At 62.1% G+C, this 12,033-nt stretch overlaps 1 protein-coding gene across 2 annotated transcripts; it reads left to right on the forward strand.

The window, feature by feature from the left end:
- PDK2 (pyruvate dehydrogenase kinase 2) lies at positions 1-11,975 on the forward strand. 2 transcript variants are annotated; one of them, XM_051825568.2, is made up of 11 exons: positions 1-287; positions 1,941-2,082; positions 7,085-7,156; positions 7,512-7,696; positions 8,283-8,372; positions 8,565-8,642; positions 9,686-9,762; positions 9,850-9,948; positions 10,107-10,214; positions 10,789-10,902; positions 11,027-11,975. In XM_051825568.2, exons 1-11 carry the CDS (start codon positions 170-172, stop codon positions 11,165-11,167), a joined length of 1,224 nt encoding a protein of 407 aa, XP_051681528.1. In that variant the 5' UTR covers positions 1-169; the 3' UTR covers positions 11,168-11,975. The 2 variants fall into 2 exon arrangements, with proteins under 2 accessions (XP_051681528.1, XP_051681529.1); XM_051825569.2 differs by having other exon boundaries at positions 9,689-9,762.
- Positions 11,976-12,033: the final 58 nt, after the last annotated feature.

Genomic DNA, 12,033 nt, shown 5'->3' on the forward strand with positions numbered 1-12,033 from the left:
AGGGAGGAGGAGGTGGTCGAACCGCGTCGCTGGGCCGGGCCGGGCCGGGCCGAGCCGAGCGCGAGCGCTACCCGCGGCCGGGACCGCAGCCCGAGCCCGAGCCCGAGCCCGAGCCCGAGCCCGAGCCCGAGCCCGAGCCCGAGCCCGAGCCCGAGCCGCGGCCGCCGCCATGCGCTGGGTCCGGGCTCTGCTGAAGAATGCGTCCCTGGCAGGGGCGCCCAAGTACATCGAGCACTTCAGCAAGTTCTCCCCGTCGCCCCTGTCCATTAAGCAGTTTCTGGACTTCGGTACGGAGGGGGCGGCGGTGGCCCGCGGGGGCGGGGGGCGTCGAAGGGACCCTGTTCCCGAAGGACCGACACGGAGGCCAGGAGAGGCCCGAGGGACAGGGACGAGCTGCCTGGAAGAGTACAGAAAGGAAAGGGTTAATGGGGAGTCAGGGTTAGCGCCTGCCCGGAAAGGGTTAAGGACTCCCCGAGAAGGGACTCCCCACTGGACTGTTCCAGGGGACGGGGGCGCTGAGATGGAGGGGTCCAAGGTTTCTTCCCCGGCTCTCAGAGGGGTCTTGGGCAGTGAGCGGTGATGACGTTGGGGCAGGGAGGGAGCCGGGTGGTGTGCAGGCACCGAAGGGTTAATAATGTTGCCCAGGTGACTGGGAGAGTCTGGGGGCCTGAGGAGATGGCAAGCAGGCCGGTGGGAGTGCTGGCAGAGTGTGGAGATGCAGCCATCTGGAAGGAGACCTGGGTGGGCCGTGCTTGAGGGCCGAGAGGCTCCTGGGCAGAGTGAGACAAAGCCAGGGGACCCTTTGGGAAGAAGGTGCCAACAGGCCCCCCATCGCTGGGTCCCCCTGACTTGTGCACCTGCACCGACTGAAGGGGCTGCACCCCAGCTGCCTCAGTGGGCAAGGACACTTGAAGATCAAATCTGTCCCAGCCTGGCCGTCTGTCCTTGCTGGGCAGGAGCCCAGGACGCCATGAGATGGAGTCAGGCCACTTGTACCCTCCCTGGGCTGCCCCTGGGCTGCCCCTGGAGCGCCCCCCGCCAGCATTCTGGGGGTGGCTCCAGGACAGGCGGAGGTGGCCGTGCCAGCGGGGCAGCTCAAACAGGCATTGTATGGGCCTTGTCTGTCTGCACAGTGGTTCCGTGGTGCCAGCTGGAGACTGGGGGGGGTGGGAGGGCAGGCCAGGTCTCTCCAGAGTCCAGCTGATAGTGCGTGGCTTCGGTTACAGCTGCGTCACGGACAGGAGCCGGCAGGGGGTGGCAGCCAAGACATAGGGCACCTTTTCCCCGGGATGAGTCCGCGGGCCCCCTTCCCTGTTTGAGTCTTGAGCTGCCCCTAGGTAGGAAAGCCTTCCGGGCCCCTCCCAGCCCCAGCAGCTCTCAGCTGCAGAAGCGTTGCAGCTGGCAGGCCTGCATAGTGGAGCTTGGTCCGCTTATACAGGGTGGGAAACAGAACTCCAAAGGGTGGGACACACCTGGGTGGCTGAGATGCCCTGCCTCCAGGCCGGCTTATTCAACCTGTCACCGCTCCTTTATCCTCCACCCAGCCCATGCTGTTTGGACTCCAGTCCTCAGGCTCCATTTGTGCACATGTGGGCATTACTACAGGGGTGGCGCTACACTGTGCATCCAGGCCAGCCCGGCTGAGGCCGGCTGGGCCCCTGCAGCCATGGAGGTCTTAGGCATACCTCCTCCCAGCCAGGACCTAGCCCAGGTAGGGATGTGTTTCCCAGGCTCCTTTGCTCACTGAGGCAGTGTCTACCAGGAGGGAAAGAGAGAAGGGAGGTGGCTTAGGCTAGAGGCAGCCCCAGGTGGGCCCGGGCTGAAGCCTGGGGCAGGGCAGTGTGGTGGGTGTCTCGCTGTGCACCAGAAATGAAGGGTTCAGCTCACTGGGTGCTGTGGTTTCCAGCTCCGGGGGCTCCCCGTCCTCTCTCTCCCTGCAGGTTCCAGCAATGCCTGCGAGAAGACCTCCTTCACCTTCCTCCGGCAGGAGCTGCCCGTGCGCCTGGCCAACATCATGAAAGAGATCAACCTGCTTCCGGACCGCGTCCTCGGCACGCCCTCCGTGCAGCTGGTGCAGAGCTGGTGAGACCCCTGGCTTGCTCCCCACACCTCCCACCCCACCGTCAGGTGTCCAGAGCTGCTGGCGGGGGGGGGGGGGTCTCTGTGCTCCCAGCAGCCTTGAGGAGGGTGAGGAGAGAGGCTAGCGGGTTACCCCAGGCCAGTGGGGCTCCTAGGCCAATGCGGGGTCAAGGTCAAGCTCCTGGCCTCCGTATCTGCCAAGACAGCCCCGTTCTTACCATTCTCCTTTCTCTGGAAACACCTAGGACAATCATTGTTTTCACAGCTACAGCGCTGGTCGAGCCGATGCCAGCGTTAGCCCTCTTGGGTAATATTTACTTGGAGTAACTTTTTGGGAAACACAGAAAGAAGAGCCACCTCCTAAAACACATTATATAATCCAAGCTACCAGTCAGACCCAGAGAGACTCAGGTATGGCACAGTCCCTCCCCAAAGAGCTTTGGATGGGGCAAAGACCAGAAGTGTCTTGCATGTAGCCGCAGGAGCGGGCGAAAGCCTTGGTGAAGTTCACGCTCAAGCTCTGGCCAAGGTCAGGTGGCTGGAATACCTTAGCCAGCGGCCAGTCACGTGACCAGCAAGCCAGGCTGTGCTCTGCCTGCCACTGGGATACGGCAGTGAATAACCAGCATGGGTCTTTTGTGTCCCCGTGCAGCCCTGCACAGGGTCTTCGGGATTTGCAGGATGCAAATCCGTGCTGTCCACACCTGCTCTGATCCTGGCACCACACTGGGTGTGAGGCAGCAGCAGCTACCGCCTGGCCAGGTGCCCATGGTTTTGCAGGCCAGTGGGCACTCCTCGCCAAGGCCAGTTGAGCACCTTGCCACGTAGGTCGTGGGAGGAGCCGTGGGCTGCTGCAGAGTGAGTTTTACCTAAGAACCAAGATGTTAGTTACTTGAAAGTAACACTGTGTGTGTTTTATTCCCTCATTGCAGAATATAACAAGTGCACTTTGACACTTGGATTAACACAAAAAAGGAGATAGAATAAAATGCCAACCGCTGCCCTCTGCCCCGTAACCAAACACTGTTTAGGTCTCCCAAGGCTTCCTGGTGCCCTCCCAGCATTGTTTCTGTGTGCCAGGATGCGTAGACATGACTTGTCTAATGAATGAGCGATGAGAAAGGAAGTATTGTCCACAAAGGCCAGGTGTGTAGCAGGTGCATGCTGAATGCTGGCTCAGTCAGAGGTAGTGGGGAAGCTGAAACGGACACACATCACCAGGCCAGGCCCAGGTGACCCCGAGCTGGGAAGGAGGAGAGGGCTAAAGAAACAGCTCGGGCTAAGGCGTGGCACGGGAAAGGGGCTGGACAGGGCATCCGGGACTTCGTGTTAGTGCGAGGTGTGAAAAGGGGATGGGGGATGGAAGAGGAGCTGGTTTCCATGCCATCCAACCAGGTCACCCCTCGCTGTGGCCTGCCCCTCGGAGACCCAGGGCCTCTGTGCCATGCAGCATGTGCCACCGTGGGGTGGCCGGGAGTGGAGAGAAGGTGCCATCTGTTCTCCCAGCCCTCCTCCGGCCTGGTCCAGCTGGCTGAGCTGGCCGCCTCTCCAGCTAGTCCCTGTTCCAGGCAGGGCTCCTGAGGCCCCTCCCTGGCCACTGTGTTCCTGGGAGAGCTGGGCCATGCAGGAGCAGGGCAGGGGCTGCTGCCCGGCCTCCCTGTCCCCCGCCACCTCCAGAGTCCCCACCAGTGACCCGGCTCCAGCTTGGCCTGACTTACTCTTCCTCCAAGTCTTGGAAGTTGTGTCAAGTGACGGCAGGAGAGAGTCGAGTTAGACAAGAGAGGACACTTACCAGAGGCTGATGCAGGGTAGAAGTGAGCAAAACTGTTTCCAGAGAGAATGGGCACCGGTTACAGTGAGCAGGACAGAGGTGTGAGGGCAGGAGGGACTTCCTGGCGGGGCCCAGGTGAGAGTGAGGATCCCCCTTCTCCAGGAGAAGCCCCTGCACGCTGGGATGTTGGAGGAGGTGGAAGAGGGCAGGATCTGCAGGAAGGGAGGGGCCAGCAGGCCGCGCACAAACACAGCTGCTAGGAGTGCTGATGGCTGCTCTGTGGCAGCAGCTGATGGGGCTTCTCACTGCAGCCAGGGGAGGATTCCTGGCTCGGAGGAAGCCTGAGCAATTCCTTCACCTGGACCAAGGCGGGGTGGGGCCGGGGCTCCTGTCCTGGAGCTGCAGGGAGGGTGGAGGCAAGCGTGGTGTTAACGGCCATCCTCCACTTCCTGGTTGCGTCTCTAAGGCTGAGAGGCCAGGGCTGCAGGGAACTTGTGCGGATCTCTGTCAGCACGGGGCCCCTCCCCAGGCAGTGGGTGGCAGCACCTGCGGGCCAGACCTGATGCGACAGGCTGAGGTTTCCAGACAGAGACAGAGATGAACATCCCTGGACAGCTCGCTGTTGGCCAGGAGCTGTTAAACGTCAAGCACACAACTACCTGCACCTCCAGCACAACCTTACAAGTCGGCCTTGACATTATCCTCACTTTGTAGGTGGGAAACTGGGGTCCGAGCGGTGAAGACGCTCGTCTGTCACTTGGGGAGCAAGTGGTAGAGTTGGGGCTCTAGCCCAGGCTGTGGGACCTGGAGCCTGCATTCCTGATGGGAGAGGGAAGGTCCGCGCTGGGGCCACGGCAGAGGCAAGGATCTCCAAGTTCACGGGCGAGTCCATGGGAGAGCAGGATGTGCCTTAGAGAATGCCTCTGACAGCTGGTGCTGCTGGAGCCCAGAAGCGGTGCCCTGGGCTTCTTCCGGGCAGGAGCACAGCCTGAGGCTGGGCGTGGGGCCGACGGGGATGTGCTTCCGAAAATGTCACTTGCAGGGTAGACTCAAATGACAGTGAGTCACTCCTGTCACTAATAGATAGAGGCTTTGTGGGAGTAGCTGGGAAAGGGCGGGAGGCGGTCATCTTCTCTTGCACTGAGGGCCCCCCTGGCCTCTTGGCGAGGTGTGTGGACCCCAGGCCCCTCTCGGAGGATCCCTGCTCCCACCCCAAGGGAACCCACGGGTCCTGGCTCTTGAGACCAGCAACAACCCTGACAGCAGTGGCCAAGGCCTGCTCTGTCTGGAGCCCTCGGCCACTCCTCCTGCGATGAGTGACGGGAGGGGAGCCAGGGACGGCCGCCTGCTGAGCCCCACTCCCTGCCTCATCTCCTTGTCTCCACCCTGGCCCAGAAGTGCACCCACCTTGCAGATGGAGACCCGAGTTGCCCAGTGGCCCCCAGAGCCAGCAGTGGAATCCAAGCTTGTCAGGCTCTGGGCCTGGCCTGCCCTACTCCTCAGAAGTCCCCCTACCCCGATCCAAGACACCCTGCCCCCTCCCCACCATGCAGTGAGCTACCATCCTAACCCTGTCACCCAACTCACACACTTGTCCCTAGCAGCCGAGGACACGAGGGTACAGTGTCTGTGTCATTGCACACACTTCACTGTCACAGACTTACACACACTCCCCCGCACGCTCAGGGCTGCCCCTGTGCCCACACGCAGCTGCTGCACCCCTTTCCTCCCTCCCCTCTTTCCCACCGCCCTGGCACACCCCTCCCCTCTGCCTGTACTCCGTCCTCCTGCTTCCCAGATCCACAGCCCCAGAAGGAGGACTGGGCAGGCCGGCACGTTACCTCGGGCTAGGTTAGAAACTCCGGGTCTCACGCAGGAAGCCGTAGGTGCAGAGACTTAGGCCTAGGGCTGGGCCCCCACTGCTCTGCCCAGAAGCACCAGGCTGTCATTGTTCCACTGTTTGCATTCTCAGGCCCCTGGAGGGGGCGGGCAGCCCAGGAGCTACTGAGGTTCCATCCCCAGCGTCTGTCCCTTTAGCACCGGGGTCTGGCTCAAGGGTGACATCCAATGCACCAAGCCTCCTGGGTCTTCATGGCAGGGCCAGGGGCCCTCTGGGCAAATCCTGCTCAGCCCTGCACCTGAGGGAGTGACCTTGGAGACAAGGAGGGATCACAAGCAGTAAGGTCCTGGACACAGGCCTGAGCTTTGGGTCTGACACTCAGCTGCCAGCCCCTGGCCCTCGGCAGTCTGTCCTGCCCGTTGCTCAGCTCAGTGGCCATGTGACCACGCCGCCTCTCCGTCCTTTAGGGTCCACTGGGCATCCCTATCCCCGGGTTCTGGGACTCGGACCCTGCCCTCCTTCACCCACTCGCCCAGCCTCCTCCTGGGTCCTGGGAGGTGTCCCAGGGCCCCACACCCCAGCTGTCTCCTCCCCTCTCCACTGCGAGCTTTCTGGTTCTCTCCGTCTGAGAATCAGAGGAGCATAAATCCATCTGCTGGGCCTACTGAGGGCACACGGGGCTTGGAGTCACGCAGCCAGGCCTCCCTGGAAAGCGAGCGGCAGGCTGGGCATGTTAGCAAGGAGACTGGGAGACAGCGGCTCCAGGGTGGCCCCAGCTGCTACCACAAGTGGCCCCGGGCAGCCCTGAGCTCAGGGCTCCTTTTGGTTTCTCAGCTCTGTCCTGGATCCTGGGGCAATTGGCCTCTCTCCAGGCCTGCAGATGAGGGGTGGGGTGAGGGCCACTCCGGCCTGGGGACCCTTTGCACTGGAGTGAGCCTTGGGGCCCTCAAAGGACAGAGCCCACTCAGTCCCAGGGCTCTTGCCACCCACCAGTGTCCTAGGCAGGTGCCTGGCCCAGACCACCCTTGCCCGGGAGTCGCTCAGGGAGAGGCCCTGTGCTGGTCATCCTGTCTCCAGGGGCCCTGGTGGGTGCAGCAGCCATCCCACAGGAGACATTAGGAGGGGCTCAGGGAGTGGTGGGCCTCCCCCACCTTTCTCGCTGCTGCTGGAGGGAAATCTCCCCCCAGGCTGATGCTGGATCTCCAGGCCTGTGGGGCCTCCTGGACAGGGTGATCCCCAGGCCATGCTCCCAGGATCCCACAGCAAAGGCACAGTCAAGGCCTGGCAGGCAGGAGGTCGTCTTGTCTGTCGGAAGGGAGACTCCTGCCCAGGCGCATGGAGTGGGAACCCACGCTGGGGCTGAGGCCGGGTCCCTCCCAACCCCCTGCACACAGGTACGTGCAGAGTCTCCTGGACATCATGGAGTTCCTGGACAAGGACCCCGAGGATCAGCGGACCCTGAACCAGTGAGTGCCGGGCTCGGCCTGGGCTGGGAGGCAGGTGTAAGCCAGAGGCACCTGGGGTCAGCCCAGGGCCAGAACCTCCAGCAGGTGCAGGAAAAGAGTCCTGCCTTCAAGGACACCCAGTGTGAGGAGGGAGACAGGAGGGAGATGCGGCCTCCGTCCTCAGCGAGCCCGGAGCCGATAGAAAGCCCCCGGCCCTGCCCATAGGGTGCTTCCTGGCCGAGCAAGCCAGAGCTCTGGGTTCCCGAGCGGGGGGCTGGGGGGCGGGCGGCTGGGAGACTGTGCAGGCCCTGGAGGAGGAGGAGAAGCTGGAGGGCGGGAGGGGGCTGAAGGTGGGAGGCCTGTGCCCTCCGCGCAGGTTCACCGATGCCCTGGTCACCATCCGGAACCGGCACAACGACGTGGTGCCCACCATGGCACAGGGTGTGCTCGAGTACAAGGACACCTACGGCGACGACCCGGTCTCCAACCAGAACATCCAGTATTTCCTGGACCGCTTCTACCTCAGCCGCATCTCCATCCGCATGCTCATCAACCAGCACAGTGAGCCTGGGCCCCGGGAGGGGCGGGGCCCGGGAGGGGGTGGGGCCCGGGGGCGGGGCCCGGGAGGGGGTGGGGCCCGGGAGGGGCGGGGCCCGGGAGAGGCACTGGCCGCAGGAATGGAGAGAAAGCAACCGTCCAAAATGGAGAGAGAAAAAAAAAAAACAAAACAGTGTTGTATCTGAAACGTTTACAAAATGTAAACTTATGTCGCCTCGTTACTGTGTTGTTTTTAACTTAGCAGTCATAAAAATTCTCATCCCAATCAACAAGATTATGTTCCTAGAGGACTGGCTATGATTCCTAGCTAATCATAAGTTAAAGGATTTTCTCACGTGCAAATAATTTCAAAAGCAAGATGGCAAAAGTTAGGATGGCCTAGCAAAAGAAAACAATAACTAGTAATGTGAGGTGTGTTTAGGGGCGAGACCTGGGACAGGAAAATCCCTCGGGCCTGCGTAGGTCCCCAGCTGACCTGAGCCAGGGATGGAGGAGTCAGGGGTCAGGGCAGGGGGGAGTAGCTTTAGGATCCCAGCCTCCTGGGCAGACCATGTGGCCCAGTGGGCAGCACCCTTCCCTCCTGCCACAGCCCTCCTCTTCGACGGCAGCACCAACCCAGCCCACCCCAAACACATCGGCAGCATCGACCCCAACTGCAACGTCTCCGAGGTGGTGAAAGGTGAGCCATCCCCACTGTGCCTGGAGCCCAGGGACCCCTCCAGCTCACCTGGCCACAGGGCAGCTTAGTAGGCTGGGGGTGGAGGGGCGGGGGCGTCCCGTGGGTTTAGTGTTGGTGAAACCCAGTGTTGGTGCCAAGAGGCCCGGCTGCTGGGTGGGCCACCCACCATCTGAGGGGCCCCTTCTCTCTCAGATGCCTACGACATGGCCAAGCTGCTGTGTGACAAGTACTACATGGCCTCACCTGAGTTAGACATCCAGGAGGTCAATGGTGAGTGGTCGTGGCTGTGTGTGCCCGCCCGTCTGGGCACCTGGGGGTGCAGGGTTAGGGGAGGAGTCAGGACACGGGCTGTGTTCTGGACTGGCGCAAGGCAGAGCTGTTTCTGCCCGAGTATTAGAGTATTATTGTTACTACTACAGGCTGAGCGTCCCCCCCCCCCGCCCCCACCCGAAAATCTGAAATCCGAAATGCTCCAAATCTGAAAGGTTTTGAGCAGCAACATGATGCCACACGTGGAAAATTCCACACCTCACCTCCTGTGACAAGTCCCGTTCAGAATACAAACGTGCTAAAAACAGTGCATAAGTCACCCTAGGCCATGTGTGTAACATGTATGTGAAACACGAATGAGTTTTATGTGTAGCCATGTGTGCAGTGTGTAACAGGCTTGGGTCCCATCCATGAGCTGTCTCGTTATGTAAATGCAGATGCTACGAAACCAGAAATCCCAAACACTTCTGGTCCCAGGCAGGTTGGCTAAGGGACACTCAGCCTGCACTGACTCATTTGCTAGATAGTCTTAAGGCAGGAGCAGGCCCTTTGCTCGGGGAGCTTGCCTTCTTGGTGTTGGTGATGCTGGGGCGTGGGGCCTTTCACCCGTGACCAGATAAATAAGCCAGATAATCTCCGGTCTCATGGTGCTGAGCGACGGGGAAAGTGAGAGGGTTACAGGACAGCCACAGGGAGCAGTGGTGTGTTCCCTGGGGCAGCCCCTGGGCGGGAAGGGGTTGGTGGTGGTCAGAGCCGGCTCCCCAACCCCAGGTCTCAGTTCCAGCAGGAGGGAGGGAAGCATGGGGAAGGCCCAGGAGTTGATCGCGTTGCTTCCCTGGGTCTCCCCGGCCAGGGGAGGCCTGGTGCTGAGGCTCCGGCTGGGCAGCCATGTGCCCGCTTGCCACGCTGGGAGAAGGTGGGGTGGGGGCTGTGCGTTACCGGGAGAAGAGGGGAGACAGGCTACGGGGGTGCTACTTTGGGTAAGGACGTGGGATGGTGACCTCTTGCAATCTCCTGGTCTTTGGCCTTGACTTCCCCTGCAGCAGCCAACTCCAAACAACCAATCCACATGGTCTATGTGCCCTCCCACCTCTACCACATGCTCTTTGAACTCTTCAAGGTGAGCAGGCCGGCGGCCCTTTGCCGGGGAGTGCGGCCAGGGCCGGCTGCTCTGGCTCAGCTCCTGTCTCCCCCTCCCTCCCTGCAGAACGCCATGCGGGCCACCGTGGAGAGCCATGAGTCCAGCCTTGTCCTCCCACCCATCAAGGTCATGGTGGCCTTAGGCGAGGAGGATCTGTCCATCAAGGTTATGGCCCTTGACCTTGGGGGACCAGGAGGGCATGGGGAGGGAACTTGCCTCCTGCCAGGGACGGGCTCTCGAGAAGTTCAGGGTGCCAGGGCGTGGTGGGGAGAGGTAGCAGAACGGAGCTGTGGGGAGCCCCTGACATGTCCCCTGTCTCCCAGATGAGTGACCGAGGTGGGGGCGTCCCCTTGAGGAAGATTGAGCGGCTCTTCAGCTACATGTACTCGACAGCTCCCACCCCCCAGCCGGGAACTGGGGGGACCCCGCTGGTGAGATGCCCTCACCCAGTGCCCCTCTTGCCGCCTTAAGGATGTGGTCTCTCCTCAGCTGTCCTTATCCGGGGGTCGCTCGCTTCTTCGCCCACTGTGCTCGCTGCACTCCTGCGAGGCTGTGGGTGGGGCCAGCCGCCTGTGCAGTCTGGGCCTCCCCTTCCTCCCATCTGTGCCCCACCTGTCACCTTCAGGCAGGCTTCCCTCCCCTCTATCCCCACCCCAGTCACTGCCTTTCTCTCGGCCCTGCTCAGCTTCCCAACTCCTTGGCATCCACTCCCACGGCAGACAGGGCCAGGTTTGGGATGTGGCGACTCAGAGCAGCCCCGTGACCTGTTCAGACCCTGCGACCACCAGAGCACAGTGCTTCTCCTAGCTCCAGCCTCGCAACCCCAACAGTGCCTCAGTCACCCCTGCACCTTGGATCTGGCCTCAGAGCCATCTGTCTCTTGGGTCCCCTCCCCAGCCAGCTAATCCTCTACATGACCCCAGCCCAGGCCCCCTGAGCATATCAGGCCCTGAGCTGTGGGAACCCAGTCCCAGCCCCCCTCCCCCCTCCCCGTGCCCCCTGCAGGCCGGCTTCGGCTACGGGCTCCCCATTTCCCGCCTCTACGCCAAGTACTTCCAGGGGGACCTGCAGCTCTTCTCCATGGAGGGCTTTGGGACCGACGCTGTCATCTATCTCAAGGTGAGGTCCTGCCTGCAGAGCCCTCGGGGAAGGGGCTTCCTGTCTGCGCCACCTGGGGCACAGGGTAATCTGCTGTGGAGGGCATGGGGGCGGGGAAGCAGGCACTGAGCCCGGTGCTCCCCAGGCCCTGTCCACGGACTCGGTGGAGCGTCTGCCCGTCTACAACAAGTCAGCCTGGCGCCACTACCAGCCCATCCAGGAGGCCGGCGACTGGTGTGTGCCCAGCACGGAGCCCAAGAACACGTCCACGTACCGGGTCAGCTAGGGACCACCCTCCCCTGCCTCAGAGGACAGATGGCCGTCTCTGGGTCCGGCCACCAGTGACCTCTCCACCATCAGGGACGGGGCGGGGGCGGGTAGTGGGTTCTCCCTGTGACCATGTCTGTTTCTGGGAACATCACTGTGGCGGCCGGTCTGTGGTGGTCTCTAAGTGCCAATCTGTCTCCGTAGGGACTTGCAGGGGGTCTCCCTGGCATCTAGTCTCTGTGGCTGGCTCACCCCAGCGGGTGGTCCCATGGCAGCTCTGACACCTGGGCTGTCACATTTCTGCCAGGGGTCCTGGGTCCCACTCACTGCCCTCCACAGCTGTGGCCTCCACGTGGCTGCCCCTGCTTGCCCTGTGCCCCAGTGCACACGGGCACCTTGGCCCTGGCCCGTGGTCAGTGTTGGGGGGGGCAGGCCCCCAGATCTGGGAAGTAGGCAGAGAAGGGCTTGCAACTCTGATCCCTGGCAGCTTCCCACTCCAGGCTGGGCTTTGAGGTCAAGGTCAGCCAGAGCTGGGTGGAGGGAGGGCCTCACAGAGAGCCCACCTTAAAGTGCAGGAACCTAGCCGTGCTGCTCAAGGCCCCGCAGGTGGCCTTGGCAACATCGGCTGCTGCCTCTGGAGCCTTCCCTGCATGTCCTGTCACACACACCCCTCCCCCGACCTGCCACACACTTCGCTCCCGCCCCGTGTACCTCGCTAGATTCATAGCCCTCGATGCCCCACCCCCTCCCCGCAGCACACCGGGGGTTAAAGCTGTGTGCTGTGACTGAAGTGACAGTGACATCTACAGTAAAGAGACTGAATGAGAGCGCAGGCTGGCTGTGTTCCTGGGGGTGGGGAGGCGCGCAGTACCCATGACGACACCA

This window comes from Oryctolagus cuniculus, chromosome 17 (assembly GCF_964237555.1).
Source record: "Oryctolagus cuniculus chromosome 17, mOryCun1.1, whole genome shotgun sequence".
NCBI classification, from domain to species: domain Eukaryota; kingdom Metazoa; phylum Chordata; class Mammalia; order Lagomorpha; family Leporidae; genus Oryctolagus; species Oryctolagus cuniculus.

Excerpts from the sequence above, each read along its gene's own strand:
- PDK2 (XM_051825568.2), top strand. The coding sequence starts at position 170 with ATGCGCTGGGTCCGGGCTCTGCTGAAGAATGCGTCCCTGGCAGGGGCG. Across the intron at positions 8,373-8,564 it reads CGTCTCCGAGGTGGTGAAAG|ATGCCTACGACATGGCCAAG; the intron begins GTGAGCCATCCC and ends CTTCTCTCTCAG. Across the intron at positions 10,903-11,026 it reads ACGCTGTCATCTATCTCAAG|GCCCTGTCCACGGACTCGGT; the intron begins GTGAGGTCCTGC and ends GGTGCTCCCCAG.